Source organism: Diadema antillarum, unplaced genomic scaffold (genome assembly GCF_040938485.1).
Source record: "Diadema antillarum isolate AM-2024a unplaced genomic scaffold, OU_Dant_1.0 seq00001348_RagTag, whole genome shotgun sequence".
In the NCBI taxonomy this organism is placed as follows: Eukaryota; Metazoa; Echinodermata; class Echinoidea; order Diadematoida; family Diadematidae; genus Diadema; species Diadema antillarum.
Genome location: NW_027272113.1, coordinates 276,488 through 299,763, shown reverse-complemented (window position 1 = coordinate 299,763; position 23,276 = coordinate 276,488). Strand labels below are relative to the sequence as shown.

The following is a 23,276-nucleotide window of genomic DNA, read 5'->3' as shown; positions in this document are numbered from 1 at the left end:
CGAAATCTCAGACGACAGAAGCGGAATTACGACAAAAAGACAGCTGGGTTGTCATATGAACCAGAATGTTTCGTGTGGTTGAAAAATGATCTTAGGAGGAAAGGAGTAAGTCCGAAGTTATCCTTTGGATGGGACGGACCTTTCAGAATTATGAACAAACTGTCAGACGTCACATACAGGATTCAAGCTACACCACGATCTAAACCGAAGATTGTACATTTTGACAGACTGAAGCCATACGAAGGAGCTACACCGGATGAATGGTCCAATGTAACCCAGAATGATGAAGTGGCAAACACAGCTCTGTCGAGGGAAGCGCCAGATCAACCAAGTTCATCAGAAACAGAAGTACAAACTAAAGAAAAAGAACAAGGGGTTCTTACAGATTCTGGTTCAGGGCGCTACCCTAAGAGAAAAAGGAACCCTCCCAACTATTTCTGGAGAATCGGGGAATGATTCTTAGGAGGAAATAGTGGAATAAGTTTGGATATTTCATTAAAAGAAGTATATGTTTAATGTTTTGCTTTTTTTTGTCAGATGGGCCGCTTCGAGCGCAAACTAATGACAATCAGCCGGAGGCCCCCTGCCTACCGATGTCGTTACTGCAATTATGTATCGACGATCATCGAAATGGTGAAAGCACACGAGAGTTCTAGTCACAAGCAAGAGAGGGCACCTCTGACTAAGGTCATTCCCCCTCGGAGACGCTTGGAAGTAGTAACAAGGCGACCATCTGAAATCAAGAGGAAGATGTCTACACCGGATCTGACGGCAAGGAAGCCCACAAGGCCACTAGTGCCGTCCTGCAAGGCCAGGAGGCTTGCATCACCCACACCCGTGCCTTCACCGGAAAACAACCCCTCGGAAGAGGCAGTCTCTACCCCTACGACCAACCGAGATGTCCCGCCTGAAGAAGAGACAGCCACGTCCATAAGCCTCCACGAGGACGACTGGACTGAACTAGAAGATGATGTCGATGAGTCAACACAAACAGAATTCAACACAACGGAGGCAGAGACTCAGACAGACAACGAGACCAGGCTCCTCTTTGATGAATGCCACGAAGCGCTTCATTCCCACTCATCTTCTACCCAGTCTTTTGCCCTAGGGTCTACCCATGGTCGTGCCGGTACATACGTCGTGGAGACGGTCCACTTGCCGGAGAAGGGTGTCGTTTACACGAGACACACGTATCACCACAGTGAGCAGTAGAATCTGCGCGAATGATATGATATTATGACATGTTTTCTCCTTCTCCTCTTTCTCCTCTTTCTCTTTCTGATCTTCATCTTTGAGAATTGTAACGCCACTGATGTAAATATGTATATAGGGATTGTACTTGTACAGGGGATTAGTGGGAATCTTGTGGAATCGCTCATCTTCTAAAGTTTAAATGATTTCAATAAAATATGTCCTCCAGTGATTGGGCATTTGGCTTATTAGAAGATGATATAGTTGTCACATTTCACGATGCAAATGTAAATATAAGGTGATTGTGATGATTACGAGATGATTGACGGTGTTGACTTGTTCATGATGATGAAGACTAATTACATATACATACGTTCTTTGGATGGATACAGTGAAATGAGACAACGGTAGAATTTTCTAATTGCCAGAATCTTTCGGTTAATGATACGTTTTTCAAGTTCCGGTCAAGCATGCTGGATTGAGCATTTCAAATTGAGCATTCCCAAGATGTATTTTTATTTCATGGGATCCGTTAACATTTATTGTAAAATGCGAGGACGCATTTCGTGGGGAGGGAGGCTGTGTAACCACCCTATGGTACAATAGGTTAGGGAGGGAGACTAGCTTCTCTTGGAATCTATTATGACGTAAATTTTACCTCCTTACATTTCCTTATCGTCTGCTTAACTGCTCATACTTATACTTATCTCCAACCTTACTACGTTTAGCTACTAGAGTGTATACGTCAGTGTCAAAGAACTTCAATTTGCCTTGGCGATCCAGGAAGCATAACACTACTTCAGACAAGGTATAGTGGCATCTATTATTACAACAATAGATGACATTGATCGATTTATCATTATTGTGTCTTACTTGAAATATTCTCTGAAACTTAGCGATTATCGTTAGGTATCACTTACCAGTGTTGACACTATAGTCACTGTATCCAGTTGTTGTCATTGTTGATGAATAGACTTTTATAGGCTCCATTAGATTTCACGTCGATAACTTTGATAATTATTGTTATAGAGGTGGAAACTTCGTTGTGAGGTATTATCAGGAAATTCCCTTCATGATAGATCCATGTGTTTAACGGTTTGACATTTCCTTAGAATAACGGAGCCGCTAGAAAAGTACGTGTTTCTCCTTCGGAAGTAACCTTGAAATGACAGAGTTTACGTAGTAGTCGTTTACGCATTACACATTACGCGCGTCCTATAGCGGACAGTGCGCGTAGACTGTACAGTGCGGAGTTTTATGCATGAAAGCAGAGGTTGACTCCGTATCCAAAACCTAGAATATTAAAACTCATATTATTGTTTAAATTTAATCTTATACACTGAGGGAAGTATCTGGTTACCGACATAAATGATAATTCCACGGAAGTTTTTGATTGGATTAACGTACAGATATTTCAATTCTATGAATTAAGACATGTTATGACGGATCGGTTGTAAGCCCGTGTATAGCTATGTATTAGAGGCATGTATTGACGCGCATTGTACGGTAGTGAGGTTCGGGGAAATTTCCTCGTTTTTGGCCTTACAGTTTGAATTTGAAGATTTTTTGGAATAATTATAGTAATAAGCTGAGAAAGAATGTTTTTTTTCTCTTCCCTTTGATGTATGTGTAGCATTATAGGCTATTCCGGTTTTTAATATTAAGGAAGTTTTGGTAGTCAAAGAAACACATTTTAGTTCGCACTGCCAATTCTACGCGTAGTACGTACGGACTCCGCGTCCGCGTAGGAGTGCTCTCTCCAACGTCCGCATAAGGTGTATAAATACCGTAAAATTTTAGGCAGCTCAGAAGAGCGGGGGAGAGACGCCGGAACTAGAAGAACTCTCTAGAGACGTGGAAGACCAATACCAATGTACGCTCTTAGATGACTAAGATGACTAAGATGGGAAACTATGAAAATAGCTAAGAGTTAACCCCCCCCCCCCCCCCATACTTTGCCAGATGAATGGTCCCTAATAGAAGATGTTATAACTCCTCGGACTTAGACGTCGGAAAAATCCAAGAAGACGTGGTACTATAGGAACTTACAGATATTAGACGCCGGAATGCTCCGATGAATAGACGCCGGAATGCTACACGAGACGCCGGATAAAACTCTGAAGTCCACTCCATAAATATTAGATGCCAGAACTTTCCCCCAATAGACACTTATAAAGATTTCGCCATTTAGTGTATCCATTTTCTTGGCTAAGTTCGGCTTCTCTTAGAAACTCTATCAAGTTTACTCAATAATTCCTCTGGGCTAATATTATATCAATTATAAATTTCCGGGCTTATATAAAGCTATAAGTTTGATTTGTAACAGTGGCGCATTACATATGTTGTATATTCTGTGAATAAAGTGTACATTTTTGTTTTTGTGTTGAAACTGAAATCTTAGTCACAAACCTTGAATGATTATTTTTGTGTCCCATACTCAAGTTTGTTATTGGATTTATACTAATTCAATTCGAACTAGTATAAATCACTTTCGTTGAAGTATACACTTAGATAACACAGTCCAATTTATAAGTACTGAGTAGCGAAGTACCTCTATGCATCAAGATCATATACTTTGATCGAAACGAACTTATTCATTTGGTGGATAGTGCCCCCTGTCATATTGCGTGAATTAGCTTCAAAGATTAGTTAAAGTCTTTCCGCTCGGGACTTAATAATCTTACACTCGGCCTGATCACATGATGAATCCTGACAAACGACAACACAAGATAGAACATGATACAACACTAGCCAAAGATGGTATAAGCTACACTTCCGATCCTCCAATAATGATGAACGAGGAGAACAACGACGTTGATGACAGAGTAGAAGCAAGAGGGGGCCGCCACAATATATATATATATATATATATGCCTATAATGACCTCATATGGATTATCATATTCCTGTTATAACACATATACTACAGCATAACATTGTTGGTAATGACTCTGTTATGTCAATACACACTAACATTATGTTCAACATGAAAAGCTTAAAATAAGAAGTACAAAATGGCTCAACACTCAGTCACAAAATTGATCATGTTCATAAAATATGAGATATTTATGTGATTTCTCGCATAGTAAAGGTCCTTTACTGATTTTACTTGAAATCAATAAGTAATATCGATATTATAATGCGACACGCAAACAATTCATGCAAATTAGCTGACGTAATGATGCTACAGACCTATACAACCCTCCCAACGGTTTCTGCAAAACAACATGTTAACGTTTTGTCTCCAAAATCCCGTGACCTACTTATAATGTCATCATCCTGTTGTTAATGAAACAAAGAAGATACAATTATTTTTTTTTCTATGAACAATCTCACCTAGAAAATATTCACAGCCGAGCTACGAATGTGTAGGTGTATATAGGTCTATCCTGTTCTAACGAATTGCATTTAGTTTGCTAAGAGTCATGTGATAAGATAGACAATAATGTATTATTGTATTTAATTAAGAAAGACGCGAATGAGCATTATGATTACCCGGTACTCATCTATTTTACACTGATATCAATGATAACAAACATTTTCCGTGGTTTACATTCGTATCCATTTTGAACTGATCTACAAAGCAAGAAACGATCAAGAAACATGGATGATAGACTCGACACCAAAGTGTAGGCCTAAGTATAAAGGTGGCATTGTAATAACCAAAAACAAGATTAAAACAATAACAAAACGCACCCATCAAAGTTTCACCAAGTTTTAGTGAAGCCCAGTCTAATAACAAAGTACACTACATGATTATTGTATTTGGGCACCACAAAGGCACAACCACCAAGATCTTTGCAGTTATAAGATTTTTTTCTCTCTCTCTCCTCATAAAACCAATGCAACTTTAGTCACCAGCGGGCCGAAAAAGAATGAACGTTCAGAGCGCCCACACATGGACATGGTGGATGATTCAATGAACTTTTTTGACTGATCATGTGCGGCACAGACTATTATATTGGCTATTATACAGACAATCCTGCTACCCCTCCAATCCTCCCTTATTTTTTTTTCTTCTTTCCTTCTCGGCCAAACGGGTCGACTTACCGAATTTAAACAACTTCTCTTCATACCTTCGATGAGATCGTCCTGACATTAATTGACTTGCTCATCTAGTAGCATTGGCATCCAGGGCACCGTAGTAGTCTCCATGGACCCTTTTTCTTCGGTGCAGCACTTATTTTTGGGGGATCGCGCCCTCACTCGGCTTAACGCGGTCCAGAACTAGACTATACGGAAGCGGGGGAGCAGAGGGGCACTTGCCCCCCCCCCCCCCCCCCCCATGTGCTCCTTTGTAACTTACAATTAATCAATCATTTTAATGACCAACTGAACAGTAAAGGCACTTTTCTTGTCTATAAATTGTCAATTTCCTAACTGAAAATGCAAAATTTTAGCCTCTAACCTTGCACTTTCAGTTTCACTTATAATGAAAAGTAAATTTAGTGTGTAGATGACAGCCTCACGTCCTTGGACGAGTGTGCCCTCTGTATGCGTAAACCCTTTCATTTTTTTTCTATGTTTTTTTTTTTGGCAATATAAGAACATCTTTCATTGAGCGAACAATGCGTAAAGCTTTTGATGAATACATATTTTCAGACTTAAACCAAATGGCAATGTGAAAGTGGCTCACCAATACATGCTGGCGCTGCATGACTAAGCCTATGCACGCAATGCACCCAGCGGCTCATCCGCACATTAAGATTATTGTAGAGGTTATGGCCAATCCCAAGGTGGTGAACGAATAGCACTTTAGTAACTTTACCACGAACATTTCCAACAGTTTCGGCTCATTAATAATGAATTATTGTTAGAGGCACCCAGTAGTGTACATACGGTCCAGGGAAACGAAACTTTACTATGATTCTGAGCTCTCGCTCGCGTCGTTCGCGCTATTGTGTATAAATGGAAAAAAAATTAAACAAGTTTCTGAAAGGTTATTGAATGACAATTGTTACTTCTGTTATTCTGAGTCAATAATAGCGAAATATGAATTCAGTTGATCAGTAAAAGTGTATACATTCCAAATCGCTCGCTCGCTCTGCCCGTACTTATAGTAAAAAAAGTTTTCATAAGTTATGATCATAGTCCTTTGCAGTGATTTCTTACTATGTTTAATTCCCTTTAAATTTACTTTTAAATGCTCTGTAAACGCGACTATTATGCTCAGTGTTTACAAAAAGTCCCTACCGTGGGAGGGGGGGGGGGTATCCCCCTTCCCAAACCCTCCCCCTACTTGGTGGATCTCACACCGTCACATAATGTGACATTATATAATTATAATCATAGTCCTTCGCAGTGATTTTTTTACAATGTTTAATTCCATAGACATTATTTTAAATGCTCTATAAAGGCGACTTTTATACTACGTTTTTAGAAAAAGCCCCTGTACCACGGGGGGGGGGGGGGTTATCGTCCTTCCCACACCTCCTACACTCCACCCCATCCCCTCCCTCACCTAGGATCTTACACCGTCAAATAAAATTAAATGCACACCCTTAAGTTAGAATCATAGTCCATTGCAGTGCTTGGGATTGGTGGGGGTGTCCCCCATCCCACACCCTCTCCCCGCTTGGCTCCCTCGCCGAGGACCTCACACCGTCACATGTAATGTGCCCCCGTCGAAATTTTGCCCCCCCCCCCCCCAGAAAAAAAAATTACAACAACAACCAAAATAAAACAAAACAGGAAACAAATGAAAGTGTTCTGGCGCTCTTGTTGGCATCATACACTACAAGCCATTGAGTTCTTGGCGGATATCACTGAAGAGATAATCATTTTTACAATCATTAAATTGGCAGCTCTGGAATTCAGCAGATAATTATCTTTATGTCGGAGATAGGTCACTAGTGAATAGAACTGGTTGAATGCGTTTAATCGGCCACGGAATTGAAGATAATCGAAAAGTATAATGCATAGCCACTTTAAGAATCAGTGACGGTGGAGAAGCTGTAGAAAATTCTTCAACCAAAACGAACCAGGGATACTAAGAAGGTGATCTCTTCCCACCTACCTGGTACAATGCAATGAATAGCAGATGGATCAAATGGAAGAATCTTCTTCTCCATCTCTATGAAAGGTGAGGGAAATAAATTCCTTGCATGCTTCCTCATCAAACAGTGACTATTTCCTCGGTTCATCTACAGGCAGATCAGTGGCTGTGCGTAATTTGCAGGCTTTGCCAGCTCATTGCTGGTTCTGAAATATCTTAATTCCTCACAGCAAAGATATACACTAGTCATGGAACTGTGTTTTTTTAATGAAAATATTATCGTACCCTGATCCATGTACGGACATACCAAGTCCCTTGCCTCAGGGGTCTATCTCACGCTTCTAACGCGTTGTCTGATTTACAGCCAGGTCTCGCAAAAACAGGGATTTCAAACCACACAAAAAAAGTTAACTTGAGAGAAAATAATCATTATGACAAATTCAATTTTTGTTATACTGTCTTGTGCTTATACAGAAATGCGATTTTTCATTACACCGTAAAGCCCCCAAGAATAACAGATGATTGATCCATGTTCACCGCTTAATATTACGTAATTAGTTGAACATTCTTCAATTTGGATGAAACGTAGAGAACTGAAGTTGTAGAAATCAGTCAACCTCATCAGCAAGTGACACTAAGGTTAATTTTATATACACGGTCATACACATGATACACATCGGTATGAATGAGACATGCTAAAACTTTTGTGGGCCGAACCTTTGGAAACGGCCAGTATAAAACACAAAATTGCTAATATTATATACCCTTATCACCTGTTTCTCATTTTTCCCAAAAAGCTATGTCTTCACCATGTCTTGTAATTGTCACGTCAAGTTAAGAACACCGCGGACACTGCATGGCAGGAGAGAGAATTCATTTGAATTAGCGTCGGTCGCTGGGAACCTTTCTACTTGAGATTCTTTGACAACGATGTCGAGTTTTCCCTTTGAAAGTCGACCCATGTCGCCGCTGACCTCGACCTTGGTATTGGATTCTTCCTCTCCAATAGTCACGTGCAAAATCCCGTTGTCGTCGATGTAGAATACGACGTCGATCTTCAGCACCCCTTTAGGGGCAGGCGGGATGCCGGATAGTTCAAAGTACCCGAGCAGGTTGTTCTTTCTAACGAGGGTCCGTTCTCCCTCGAACACTCTGATGTGAAAAAAAGTCTGGTTGTGTGAACAAGTCGGGAAAGATTGCGATAGGCTCGCCGGTATGCCCATGTTCCTCTCAAACAAATGTGAAACCATGCCACCGGTAGTTTCGACACGAATGGACCACGGGATTGCGTCTGTGAGGGTGACGTTACGAATCTCCCGGCTGCCGTTACCGGATAAGATCGCTGCCTGAATGGCTGCTCCGCAGACCACTCCTTCGTCTTCATTGAGGGATATATCAAGTTCTCTCTGATTGAAGTAGTTGTAAATAGTTTCCCGCAATTTTGCCATGCGGGTCGCTCCCCCGACCAATACAACCGAATCGATGTCTTCTTTCTCAAAGTCAGACGCGAGAAAGAGTTTATCCAGTAATACAATGCATCCTCGGTAGAGATCAGAGCATTCATCGTCCAGTACATCTCTGGTGATGGTGGCGTTCAAGCTGATTTCTTTAAAAACTGATTCCACGTTGACGTCTGCCTGGGAGCTGCTGGACAGAGTCCTCTTCGCATGCTCCGCTGCTGTTCGAAGGCGGCAAAGTGCAGACTGGTTGTAGGTGATATCCCTCTTGTAGGCATACCTGAACTCCCTCACTAGATAGTTGACGAGCCTGATGTCGAAGTCCTCACCGCCCAGATGCCTATCCCCCATAGTCGCGTTGACCTCAATTTTGTCGTCTTCTATGGAGATAATGGATATGTCAAGTTTGCCCCTCCAAGATCGAAGATCAATACCCTTCTATTGATTCCATTGTTATCAAGTGCATAGGCCAGGGCTGTCGCTGATGGCTCGTTTATGATGCGCAGGACCTTGAGCCCCGCAATCACTCCGGCGTCTACTGTGGCCTGACGCTGTGCGTTGTTGAAATGGGCCGGTACGGTGATCACGGCTTCGGTAACCTTGCGACCCAGGTACACTTCTGCTGTCTCCTTCATCTTCGTCAGGATCATGGCGCTAATCTCTTCCGGGGCAAAGATCATAGACTGTCCCATGTGGTCTACTTGAAACACGGGTTTGCCCTGTCGGTTAACTACATTGAATGGCCAGTGTTTCTTGCCCGCCATCACCGCGTCCTCCTTGAATCGTCTTCCGATCGCACGCTTGACGTCGAATATTGCGTTTCTTGGATTTCTGCACAGAAAAGAGAAGAAGAAAATTAAACTTCATAGTCATAGTAACACTGATTGTGGTCCTTTTAAGGTACTTAGCGGGAACCCATTGCTGCATATCTTTCGTATACCAATCAGGTAATAAGCTTATTATCAACATCTCTAATCTTCAGTATTTGATTTCGTAAATATTATGGTAATTGCATATTCAATGTCCTTCGATTAGCCTGAAATTTCCCCCAGTTTATAGATTTCTAAAAGGTGTGATACTATTTTGTTCAGAAAGTTCCCTGTCTCCAAAAGATTACCTGTAATGCAAGATGTTGTCACTCACACGCTTTCTAAACTGTTTTAGCTCAAGATAATAGTTGATTGGAATGGTTTGGAACATCACAACTGCGAGATTAATCCACATTTTATGGGTTCTCCTAGAATGGAGGAGGCACATGCACATCATCTCAGTCTCCATAGTCTCTTAATTCTCAATTCTCTCAGTCTCTTAATTCATTTAAGCATAAAATTACATATGTTTTTTTTTCTGAATTCATACTTATAGCTATTTTTCAATCCTCCTCGACATTCTGTGTTCATTTGTGTTTCTGTCATTGCATCTAACATGTGCGTCGTTCGCGATTTCTTATACCTCTGGACCTTCTTCGTGCATAGTTTGTGTTCCTTCTATTGTACACTATCTGAACTATACCTCGCTCAAGTGATCACGCAACACCCCAGAAATTTTCTGCAGGGGAAATTATTTTCTTTGTCTTCTTTTGTTTTTTCTTTTTTTTTTATTCTTCGACATGTTTATATCCCCAATTCATAAATTGTCATTCCTGTCAAATGTAAATATGAAGTAACAATGAGTAAGAATTAATTTCGTATCAGCATCTGGGAATCTACATCCTACAAGCAATGCTTCTTTGTATATATATTCCACATATCATTTCACGTATTTAATTGTCTTAAAAGCTTTATTTGACAATTCACTCGTGTTTTTTATGTTTATGGTTTATTTTTTGAAATGTGGAATGTGGAACAATAAAATAAACAAGCAAACAAACAAACAAATGAAGTATCCATGGATTGTCATTAAACTTTGAAGCGTGATCTCATTCACAGATGACAAATCACATCTTGTCACAAGATGGGCATGCCATTAAAAGTCAAACAATGCCGTGAACAAGTTCAGGATTCCGATCACATGTGTATCGTGTTACTTTCATCAACACGTAACAAAGCGTTTGCAAAAAAAAAAGCACAAGTTATGAGCTGTGCTTTCAATGTATAAAGAAGCAATCCTGGAAGAACTGTGCTAAGATCTCAGAGTGAGAGATAATGGACCCCATAATCAAGATAGGCGTCGAAATCAGGATGAATGCAACATCTTCAATTATCTTTACGCCATCCTCGCTGATCCTGCTGGTGTGTCATGACAGTACTGCTGTATACCATTCTGAAGAACCATCTCAACAAGATGTGGACTTATCAGACATTAATAGGATCAGGGCAGCGTTAGAAGACGACCATTTTGGCTCTTCATTGTCTGGTGACTGTTAATCAGCATGAAGGAGAACATTAATGAGTGAAGTCGGTTTTCAAAGAGTCTAGTCTAGTGAAAGGCACACACACACACACACACACACACTATACAGAGAGTTCTGCTCCATACATATCGACTTATACATTGTGGAATATTATGTATGTCGTGATGGCGTGTATATATACATACACACACACATACACATGTATATATATATATATATATATATATATATATATACATAAATACATGACACATGTATTTACATGTACACACTCCCACGTACAGTATACACACATATATTTACGTAACTACAATATGAACAGTTTGGTCGCAAAATGGGCTAAGCGTAATTTTCAAACATTTTATGTCCATTATCATGATAAAACCTTTCCATTTTATCGTGAGATAACAAGGAACATTCTTAAAGTTATGATTCAAAGAGTAGTCCTCACTTTCTTACTGTTTCCTTCGTTTTCGAGCAGTTTTAATCGAAAACGTCTCAACTTAAGGGTTCCTTCACATATGCTCCTGCGACAATATTGGCGCCATGAAATATCTTCACGCTAGGGCAAACATAAAAAATGTCGCATCACCCAACTGCTCGTCTGGAATTACCTCGACTTTCCCGTCCCGAAAGACAGCTACCCTCGTGTACGATGTTCCCAGGTCGATCCCGATAGCTGGTGCTTTTCTCGGAGTCATTTTCACCTATCGTGCTGTCTGGAAATGTGCTCAAATAAAGATGATAATCAGATGGAATAATAAGATTGTTGAGAATTGGATGAGATAGGCCAGCAACATATAGCAATACACACCGTGATCATTGTGATCATGAGACAGGCTCGATTCATAATATAGACAGAGACGATATCAAATTTATGGCGAGCAGTATTCGTCCGTCTCGAGGCCATCTTTTCAAAGGCTTGATGACCTTCGGATTCGAATCAAAAGATTAAGTACTGACTAGTGGTGGGTGCACACAACTGCGTCTGTTGGGAGGGTTTACATTAATTCGGTTCCTTCATTTCTCACCTATAAGAGCATTCATTTGTTTTCAACAAAGGCCGCTGCATACCAACTATCTTTGTCTTTCTCTCTCGTAAAAGGTGGAAAAAGGGCAATAACTCTTAATTGACCTTTCCAGCAACAAGCAGTTCATACAACCTATTAAAACTTAAAACATAAAAACTTCGTAAATAAAATGAAACGTAAACAGAGGAGGCTTTTCAGGTTAGCATGGTTTTAGGGTAGACTTCTCCCTCCTAACAAATGCGTTGATTCAGAAAACAGAAGTACTATATAGCAGAACGGATCAATGGAAATTTAAGATGTGCGGCTAACCCACAAACTGATAAAAGTATTTTATTCTTTTTTTAGTTTTTATATTATATAATGTTTATTTTCATATTAGTGTACCATCGTGATAAACAAAAAGTTACAGAAATTTTTCAGTAAAAAAGGACTTCGAACTTTGATTGTTTATACATGTACTTATGTACTTTGAATCTACATTGTATTGTACATGAATATGACTTGTACTCCTGTATCACCATGACATATATTCCTAGGAAATACATGTATATCATTTAGTACACACATTTCCAATATCAGGGGACGAGTACCTCCAGTTATCGTCGACGGCGGCCAGACTTAATACCAAAGCATCAAGGTGCTGCACCCTGAATGGTGGTGGCCTCGTAGGTCTGTGCTTAAAGCGAGTCGGAAAGTGTAGTTACGAAAACATCCTTTGTGAACCACCACTCTTTTACCCGGTCTACCAGAACGAGGTCAGACTAAGCTTCTTTGTGAAATGGGTGAGTTGTTTTACCTGCAAAATCTTAACGGCCATTCCTTCCCCCCCCCCCCCACTCCTGAATTGAATTTGATTATCCTTAAATGGCTGGTGTGTGGAAAAGGAGCAATTTTTCACAGCAAATAAACCCAGTTCTATACAAGCTCACAGTGACTCTCCTGAGTTAGAGCACCCAGTTATCACTCAAATGTGATAACCGCTTGATCAAGCCAGGAAAGAGGGGGGGGGGGGGGGGGGACTCGCTGGCGAGCAGGGTCGGCTTGAACAACAGGGAAACTGAAAACTTGTCCCCAATGCTCCATAATGCAACAAAAGAGTGATATTTCAGATTTTAAATGTACCAAAAGAAGTGATCAAACTCCTCCGTATATACAAATTACCTTGATAGGGATATCACCCCCCCCCCCTCTATTCCCGCATGGTTGAGGTCTGACCTCTGATTGAATGGTTGAGGGTGATATCTGAGAGACGGTATGACCCAAATTTGGCAAGGGGGAGTACTAGTTCTACCCCTCCTTAAGATATCGCCCCCTTTTTTCTCTCTTTTGACTAGGGGATCAATGTATTAGATTTTTACTTCCTTGCCACCTTCATAGACAATCCATGTGGATTATTAGTGAATGCAGCAATATTGATAAAACACATCACCAAGAGTTTGAGAGAAAATCGGACAATCCGTTCCAAAGTTATGAATTTCTGAAGTTTCTGCTTAGTCACTGCTAGATGAGAAGACTACTGCAGCTTGTGATGTCACATGTGTACATCGATATAAAGAAAATATAACAAAATACGAGATTTTTTCACTTTTCTCGCATAATAAAAACACTTGACTTCCCTCTTCAAAAAGGCAAGGTGGAATAACACTACCCATAACATACGTCAGCGACGAGTCGAGGAAATGTGCACTCTATATTTGATTATGATATATCGTTGTACGCATGTGACATTATGCACTGTATATAGTCTTCTCATCCAGCAGTGATTGTGCAGATACTTTAAATATGTATAACTTTTGAACGGATTATCCGATTTTCCCTAAACTTTCATTGATGTGTTCTACTATATACTGCTGTATTCACTCATTCCATATGCATATGAAGATGGACTTGCCCTTTAAAGAATTTTTGTCAGTGCCGATGAGCGCAATCCATTTCCAGAGACTTTCTATTGCAACTTGAGATAATTAACCAACGCAGGGCTTTCAATTTTGATTGAAGAAAATCCAAGATATTACACCTAAAGTATGCACCATATCATTATATTTCAATGTGTTTTCAATTGTTTTTTTTTTCAATACTTTTTTTAATATTTCAATTTGTTTGAGGGTTTATCTCTTTATTCAACTAATGCTTCTGTTACTTTATTGATTGAAAATCCTTCACATTATAATGCACTAAATCTGTACACGATATCGTTGATTTTCCATTCTAAAAATGGAAAAGGAAATAACCCGTCCCACACCCTCCATTTGCTGTATAACTCACTGCGCCCCTTCCCTGCCATGTTCTTCTAAATAATAGTAATTGAACATGTTCTTGAAATTCAAGAACATATTGAACCCCTTACCTTCTGAAAATATTTCTTTGTACAACCACGATGATTGAACTCCACAAATGTCTTACACTCCTTCACATTCATTACCAGAAATATCGATCAACTTGAGAGATGCTAATCTTCCGACAACGCAAATCCAAGAGGGATGATGCAAAACTTACTTTTGTCTGCAAATTGATGCAAATTGTCGTCTTAAAGATGTAAACATGTGGCGCCAACATGATTTCTAACACAAAGTAAAAAAAGACGTAAATATGACGTCATTCTTACCAGTCTCTGCTCTAAAGGAACTTCATTAGTTAGTAGCTAGACGCGAAGAGGCAGGTGGTGAGTGGGATTATTTGCCGCTGCCCGCTATCGTAACAGGTTTTTGTTAACTGTCAACGTTGACCATTAAAGGTAATCCCTCATGGTGGACATCCACGAGCTAGATGTTTAAAGGTATTAGCCCACATTTGCAAACCCACGAAAATCAAAACTGCATAATAAAACAGGTTCAATACGACTTCAAGTACAAGTTATAACAGTAACATACCTCACCTGTTGCTCTTTGTCTATACCATTCGATAAAAGAGAGAAAATCATCGTTTTAAAATCAATTTTCAAATCGGGTCAACCCGACCCAAAATCGAATTACGAGCGCGGGCTAGCTACGTACATGTAACTTACACATGTATGGCATGCATTACGTACGTGGACCGGAGCTATCGAGCGTTATACGCATGCATACGGTGCATTTTCATTTATTTTTATGAAAGTAATGGACTAATTGGAACGAAATTTTGCACAGGTGTTACTGCAATCATACCCAAACTCCATGCTAATTATGAGACCAATTGCTGCAGGTTTACAAATGTGGGATAATACCTTTAAGCCAGACACCCACGAGTCACACTGCCACGAGTCATACTGTCCGCGACTTATAAATCTGACGAGTCTTACAGCACACGTGCTATATAAGTACAGCTCACGAGTCATTAGTAGACAGCCCACCAGCAGGATACTTAAGCCAGACACACACGATCTGAGTCATACAGCTCATGAGCTATACAGCGCAGCTCACGAGTCATACAAGTCTAGGTATATATAGCCCTCAAGCTGGACAGTGAATGTGTCAACAAGACCTGCGCGTTCGATGTAAAGTCAAATATAGACCCACGTACTGCACCGTCCACGAAGAATAGACTGGTCGTATTGGACAAATTTCTATCTCACGGGTTGTACATAAATGACTCGCGGGTGTATAACCCATAGACATAATAATAATCTATGTCTACCTCGGGGGTCGTATCGTGAGTGTCAAAAGCTCATGGGATGGCCCCGAAGAGTCGATGCTAACAGTCAACAACCACTTTCAGGGGCGGATCCAGGAATTCCGTAAAGGGGAGGCGCCTTTGCAAAATTAAAGGGGGCGCAGGCAACCCCCCCCCCCCCCAACACACACACGTTATTATTTATTTGTTTGTTTGTTTGTTTTGGTTTTCTTTTAAACAAAAAATAAAGAGGGGCGCGCGCGCCCGGTGCACTCCCTCTGGATCCGTCACTGACTTTGGCGGCAAACCTAAGACCCTCTCAAGGAAAAAAAGGGAAGGAGACAAGAATCTTAATCCTACTGAATGACGAATTGCCATAATAGCTTTTTTATGCTAAGCCCTCTTTTCTTTCCAACCTGTTTGTCCTTCCAAAGAATTTCACACAAAGGCTCAATTCCTGATGGTCCGTATCCTGGATTCTTTGCCCTCTTGCAAGATTTTATGTTCGAGGAATTCGTCCGTGTGCGTTTTATACTTTGAGAATTCCAGTGTGTTGGTTTACACATACATATGTTATATATATATATATATATATATATATATATATATATATACATATATATATATGTATATATATATATATATATATATATATATATATATATATGCGTGTGTGTGTGTGTGTGTGTGTGTAAATGACCACCTGGGTCTTGTGGAGCCTCCCCTCGCATTTGATCTTTTTCCCCTCTCAGGTCTAATTACGAGTAAAGTTTGCTTACTGCAAAATTCCATATTTCCGGCACCAAGAAAGAGCAATAAGTGACTTGCCTATGTCAGAAAGTAAGAGAAATAACATTACCTTAAATATGTTTCAATAACAAATAAAAGGAATGTGTACTTTCCATTAACGATGAAATTTTGAGGAATCTCTTTTATTTCTCTTTATATCATTGTTCTGCAGTGACGTCACAAACTGTTGTAGTCTTCACACCCAGAGATGGCGGCACCGAAGCTTTCAAAATTCATAATTTTCCTCAAGCTTCATTTAAGTGTTTTGATAATATCACTGCATTCACTTACACTGTAATCCAAACGAGTCAATTTACATTTAGTGAAACTTCTCCTGAAATAGTTTGAGGATGATTTTTTTTTTTTTTGAAGTTTAATGTGCCGGCATCTATAATCCTGATTCCTAGTGAAATGCTAAGAGACAAGAAAATTTAGGTCATATAATTATGCAACACAGCCGTAATAAAAGAAACACAGAAATAAAGAGACAAAATAGAATAGTATATTTTTGCTTTGTTATTGACGCTGCTGTTGTTATTCCGGGCCACCGTAATTCTATAATCAAATACCTAAGTGGTGCCATCTGAACACCAGAGGAATAATGGTCTGGGACACTCATAACTCGGGGAAACAGAACATAAAACGAATACGCACACAAAACGCACACACAGACAGAAACAAAGCTGCTCTCTTATATACGCCTGGAAAGAATAAATAGGAGGTCAAAGGCCAGAAGGGGACAGGAAGACAGAGGAAGAGAGAGAAAAGGGCAAAGGAGGAAGAGTTCAAGGGTCAATGATAGGGCACATGAGACTTTGGTCTTACCAAGAAGTGCACTATCTATAAGTAATTTATATAACAGTTATGAAATAGATTAAACAAAGTAAAGACATTAACAGCAATGAAATCAGTTAGCAACTTTCGAAATGCAAATCCCCAGTGATATAAGAATTGATAGACATTTTCTTTAATTTCAAAGTAAAAGTGTTAAAACTTAGAGATTGTTTTATGCTGCTGTCAAGGGAATTCCAAAATTTAGGTCCAGCGAAGGAGAACTAGACTTTGCAAAAATCGTCCTAGACAGTGGTAAATGGAATTTATTGGTTTGTCTAGTGGGGTATGAATGTACAGTTTTATTTTGAATAAACATGGAGTCAAACGCAAAAGGAAGGGAATGATTTATCAATTTGTACATAAACTGACATAATCATAATGTAGATGTAATAAAAAAGCATTAAAACAACATACCATAAAATTACCCCACAAAATATATGCATAAAAAATAAACATAACATATCATGAAACATATGAATGCACATAAGGATTTTGAAACATCAAAATACAAAAAAAAAATAGTGTATTTCGTGAAAAAGGTCAGATTTACGTGACATTAGTACGATGAATAGAAAAAAAAAATCCGTTAGTGGCTGTTACGAAACATAAATTTTGCTGGCACTTATACATCAAACAAATTTCGTAAATTTTTTCTTGTCAATACACCATAAGTCACTTTCTTAACAATATACATTTCTCTAAGATATGAAGACTGCAAAATATCCTACAAAAAAAAAATGATGGAGATACGATACATTTTCGGGAGAAATAGCAAATATTAAATGGAATTAAACGTATATTCTTGAGATAGTTTCATGAACAAGATTCTAATTTTGTGTCCTTTTGCCTTCTGTGAATCAAAAGCAAGTACATCACCTACAGTCTCTATTCAAAAAACCCAAATGGAAAATAACTCCTAGAACCGTCCCCAAGATATCAAAAAACTAAGTATCCTTGCTGCTTGAAACTCGTCGCAATAATGGCTGTGGAACCAATGCGCTTAAAGTGGAGATTAAGAAAAGTTATTGTTTCGTGTAGGCCAATTTTTCTAATTAATCAGGTATTATGATTTACTTGCCATTGATAGAAACAAAACACACGCACTGCATTGATATGGTTAGTCCTGAAAGAATGGATGAGCAATGAACCTCTGAGGAGGCAAATGTGATTCAGTCGTCACTCGTCATCATGGCCGGCGGAACCGAGGAGGGTTCCGCACTTTTTGTGCACCATACAAAGGAATACATAAGGTGTCACCACTTTGGGGGTCTCCCCCACCCCCACACTTTTTAAACCCGGAAGTACGTATGTGGAACTAAAAAGAAATAGATAGAGATCTTGAATAGTGAGCATGAATAGTGAGTAATAGTGTTTCTGCGTGGCACTGCCCCCCCCCCCCCCCCACTTCTGAAAACGATCCGCCGGCCCTGGTCATGTGGAAGTCTAGTCCACTTCTTCAATAGTAGGACCACCGCTTCCGGTAGAGCCGGCCGCCTGTGGACCCGTCTCCTGGGAGCCTGGAGACCTTGCAGCCCCACCGTGCAGCTTGGACATAATTGGCACGCATTTCTTCTGCAGCTCCTCAAACTGATGCACGTATTCTTCCTTCGATGCCAGGTTGTTGGCGTCCACCCACTGAATGGCTTCGTTCGCTGCCTGGAGGACGGTCTCTTTGTCGTCTGCGGTGAGGACACTCTCCGCAGACTGGTCGTTGATGGCGGCCTTTACGTCAAGGGCGTAACCCTCGATTTGGTGTTTTGCGGCGATTCTCTCTCGATTCTGATCGTCCTCAGCTTTGAACTTTTCGGCCTCACTGACCATGCGGTCGATTTCCTCCTTGGAGAGTCGGCTGCCGTCGTTGGTGATCGTGATCTTGTTGCTGCGACCGGTGCTCTTGTCTTTGGCGGTCACGTTCATGATGCCGTTGGCGTCGACGTCGAAGGTCACCTCAATCTGTGGCACCCCTCTTGGAGCAGGAGGAATATTGCCTAGTTCGAAGTGTCCAAGTCGGTTGTTGTCCTTGGTCAAGGCCCTCTCTCCCTCATACACCTGAATGTGGACACCCGGCTGGTTGTCTGCGTACGTAGTGAAAACCTGGCTTTCCTTGTGTGGAATAGTAGTATTTCTCTTGATGAGGGGTGTCATCACGCCACCAGCTGTTTCAATGCCCAGAGACAGAGGAGTTACGTCAACCAGCAGGACCTCCTTGATTTCCTCGCTCTGATCACCAGATAAGATGGCTGCCTGGACTGCTGCACCATAAGCCACAGCTTCGTCTGGATTGATGGACTTGTTCAGTTCTTTGCCGTCAAAGTAATCCCTCAGAAGGTTCTGCACTTTCGGAATACGGGTGGATCCACCTATCATAACAACAGAGTCAATCTTCTTTTTGTCCAGTTTAGAGTCCACCAGTGCTTTCTGAACTGGCTCGAGGCATGACTTAAAGAGACTACCGCATAATTCTTCGAAGCGGGCTCGGGTGATGGTGGTGTAGAAGTCGATTCCTTCGAACAGAGAATCCACCTCGATGCTTGCCTGTGTGCTACTCGACAAAGTCCTCTTCGCTCGTTCAGCCGCGGTCCGAAGACGACGAAGGGATCGTACGTTTGATCTAATGTCCTTCCTCTGCTTGCGTTTAAACTCGTCTACCAGATGATTGACTAGCCGGTTATCAAAGTCCTCACCACCCAAATGAGTATTCCCTGATGTCGATTCCACCTGAAAGAGTCCTTCATCAATGGAAAGAACGGAGACATCAAATGTTCCTCCTCCGAGATCGAAAATGAGTACGTTTTGTTCCTGGTCCACCTTTTTATCGAGCCCGTACGCCAGGGCCGCCGCTGTTGGCTCGTTGATGATGCGCATGACGTTCAGACCTGCGATCACCCCTGCGTCCTTGGTCGCCTGGCGTTGAGCGTCGTTGAAGTAAGCCGGTACGGTGATGACCGCATTGGTGACCTTTTGACCCAGGTAAGCCTCGGCTGTTTCCTTCATTTTGGTCAGGACCATTGAGCTGATCTCTTCCGGGGCAAAGGTCTTTGTTTCTCCCATGTACTCTGCCTGCAACATGGGTTTGCCGTCGCGGCCAACCACAGCAAAAGGCCAGTGCTTCATGTCCGATTGCACCACGTCATCTGCGAATCGTCTTCCGATCAATCGTTTAGCATCGAAGATTGTATTCCTCGGATTCCTAGATGAAAATTTGGGGGAAAAACGAAAAGGCATGAACTCATAAAATCATGAGGAATGATTCTTGCAGAGAATATCATCGTGTCTCTTCAACAAATGATGGAATCTAAATTTTACTACCTATCTGAGAGATTGGGAAAGAGTAGGTAAAATTGGTTACTGTCATAACTTTGATTGGCACAAAATCGTAGACAACATTACAAATTTTCCGGTCTGATGGACAAACCAGAGTCCTGTTTCATCAATTGCCACATTTTTATGACAAATTTACTCCTTGCCAATCAGATGCAAGGATTTCTGTAGCTTATAACAACTATGACAGCTTGTCACTGATAATAAGTTTTATGAAACGAGGCCCTGAACTTTGTTGACGTGATCGCGTGTGTACGTAAACACAATATCAATCGCACACACACACACACACTGTAGTATGATTATAGAAATGTTATGATTATAAACAAAATATGGCTGAAATTAAATGAAAAATTTGTTGCTCTCTTCCTCATGTTAAACTTTTGACAAAAGGGATTTCTCAAAATGTACATGAGGTCGAATTGTAAAAACAGACCTGCTATGAGCACTAATTATCTTGTGTTTCTGCGACATGTAACGTGAACACGAGAGGTCATCTGCAATTTGATTCCTTATTTTTTATTGTCTGTGTGTTTACTTTAATTTTCATTGTTGTCTTGTTTTACTTTGATTTTTAGGATTGCATATGAGAGGACAAATGCTTTTTTTTTAAGAATATCAAATACTGAATTTGTGCGTTAGTGGCATCATTGTGTTCCTGCCGGTACTTATCTCCTCAAACTCAATTACTTTATCCTTCAACTCTTTGGAAATTCAGCTCACAGAAAAAATTACAAGCTTAATTCTCCGAGTAAGGCCATTAAACTATTTTTGTGTGTTTGGTAATACACCTCTTTTATCATTTCATTTTACTCATTATTGCTGTTTATCCCTTTCTGTACCAGAGAAAGACAGACGTTAAGTTCTCTCTTGTTGAAAGCCAACAACTATTCCTCGAATCAAAGCTTCGAATTTAGTCACTATAATTGATTAACTGTCATTTTGTATCCGCGTTATATCACGGAACCTGGAAAACAAACTAAAGCTAGTGATTGTTTGTCACCAGAACATATTTGGGATTAGGGCAATACATGTCACTAAAGATAAAAACAAGTAATGTCAATGCATCTGAACAGGTAAACTTACATAGCAACTTGGTTCTTTGCGGCATCTCCGATGAGCCTCTCCGTATCGGTGAAGGCGACATAGCTCGGTGTGGTTCGGTTTCCCTGGTCGTTGGCAATGATTTCGACTTTACCGTTCTGGAAGACACCGACACACGAGTAGGTCGTTCCCAAGTCGATTCCAATAGCTGGAGCTTTCCCCTGAGCCATTTTTCTTTCGATGTTGAGAGACAGGCGTAAATGACAAGATAGTGCTGGCTAAGGTTAAGTAATGACCTCTTGAAGATGAGGCGAAAACAAATCACCAAACTCGTGCAGACTGAAAGATGAATTGAGTATAAGAGAGTTATCGGGTGTTCTCAATCTTAATTCTGTGACTAGTCCCTTCAAGAGCAGTTGCGTGGTGGTGATGGGTGTTGGCTGTGAATAGCATCATAAGGATTGCAGGCCGCAGTCCCGTTAATCCTGGATAGAAGTGCGCAAGCGCGTCTGCGTTGCAATAAATTCTACCTTCTCATTGGAGCAATTGCCTTTCTTAATTTCCCCCTTTCCACATTTTTCGTGTCATTGAGTACTTTAACTACTTTAATTTCCTGTAGTGTTTGTCTGTTTGTTTATTTGTTCGATTTTTTTTCTTATCACATGCACCAGTAGATATTTAGGAGGTCCTTGCAAAATACCTCTAACTGATAAAAAGGGGATTTAATGTATCAACGCTCCATTAAATTCAAGGATGAAAGAACGTTCGACAACGATGAAATCCCCATTCTTTCTTTTATTCTCTGCGAATCTATTGTAGACAAAGGTATGCACACAACACAAAGGACATTAGTTTCACTCCCCCTCTCTCTCCGTCTCTTTTACACACACACACACACACACACACACACACACACACACTTCCCCTCTCTTATAACGACATAGGTTTACACCAAGTAGATATTAACTGGAATTCATCGACATAATCGAGAACTGACGAATTTAGGAGCAGGTGGGGAAAGAATCATAGGATGAAAAAAAACGCAAAAAAAGAGTTTAATGTAAAATACACTTTCAGTTTCGGTTGACTTTAAAGAGAGTAGTTAAATATATCAAACAGAAGAAAGGAACGGATATTTCATGAAAAGTGACTGAACTATTTTGCCCAACAGTATAGAACTAGAGCTCTACATTTTTTTTCATACGAAGAGGAACAAGTACAGTATACAAAGATTAACTGCTTTGATGCACATGGGTAACTCAGGGAGGTCAGAATCTATTTGCCCGAGGGTGATCTCTACGGTGCTATACCCGTAGATGGAAGAATACAACTCTACCCCCAGATAGATTTTGATGCTTGAAAAATACAATAAAATGTGCTTGAAATGTTTATTCAACTTTGACATGAGGACAGGGGGTGGCTTAAATGAAAAAAAAAAAGTTTAACACAACTCATGCTTGTCTCATGAATGTTGCGTAACTTTATATACGCACAAGTTACCAGAAATAGAAGTTTTCCACAAAGCTGTATCACGAGTAAGCCTCGCGTCCGCCTCACAAGCCATGCGTATTTATGCATGATCTTAAGCCAGGCATAAAACTGCGAGTCAGAATTGAACTATTATATACACATTATATCAGGAAAGCAAAGTTTCACAGTGAAGGCAGACTAGAT

The 23,276-nt window shown here is 40.4% G+C and overlaps 1 protein-coding gene and 1 pseudogene across 1 annotated transcript; both read right to left on the bottom strand.

The window, feature by feature from the left end:
• Nucleotides 1–8,009: 8,009 nt before the first annotated feature.
• On the bottom strand, nucleotides 8,010–11,696 carry LOC139708538 (heat shock 70 kDa protein IV-like; annotated as a pseudogene).
• A 6,984-nt stretch (nucleotides 11,697–18,680) lies between these two features.
• On the bottom strand, nucleotides 18,681–21,832 carry LOC139708553 (heat shock 70 kDa protein IV-like). Its single transcript, XM_071620495.1, has 2 exons — nucleotides 21,645–21,832; nucleotides 18,681–20,427 (listed from the first exon to the last, which is right to left on the bottom strand). The coding sequence occupies exons 1-2, from the start codon at nucleotides 21,830–21,832 to the stop codon at nucleotides 18,681–18,683; spliced, it is 1,935 nt and encodes a 644-aa protein (XP_071476596.1).
• Nucleotides 21,833–23,276: the final 1,444 nt, after the last annotated feature.

Coding starts and splice junctions, on each gene's coding strand:
- LOC139708553 (XM_071620495.1), bottom strand. CDS start 21,832: ATGGCTCAGGGGAAAGCTCCAGCTATTGGAATCGACTTGGGAACGACC. Junction 20,428..21,644: donor GCAAAGAACCAAGTTGCTAT/GTAAGTTTACCT, acceptor ATTTTCATCTAG/GAATCCGAGGAATACAATCT.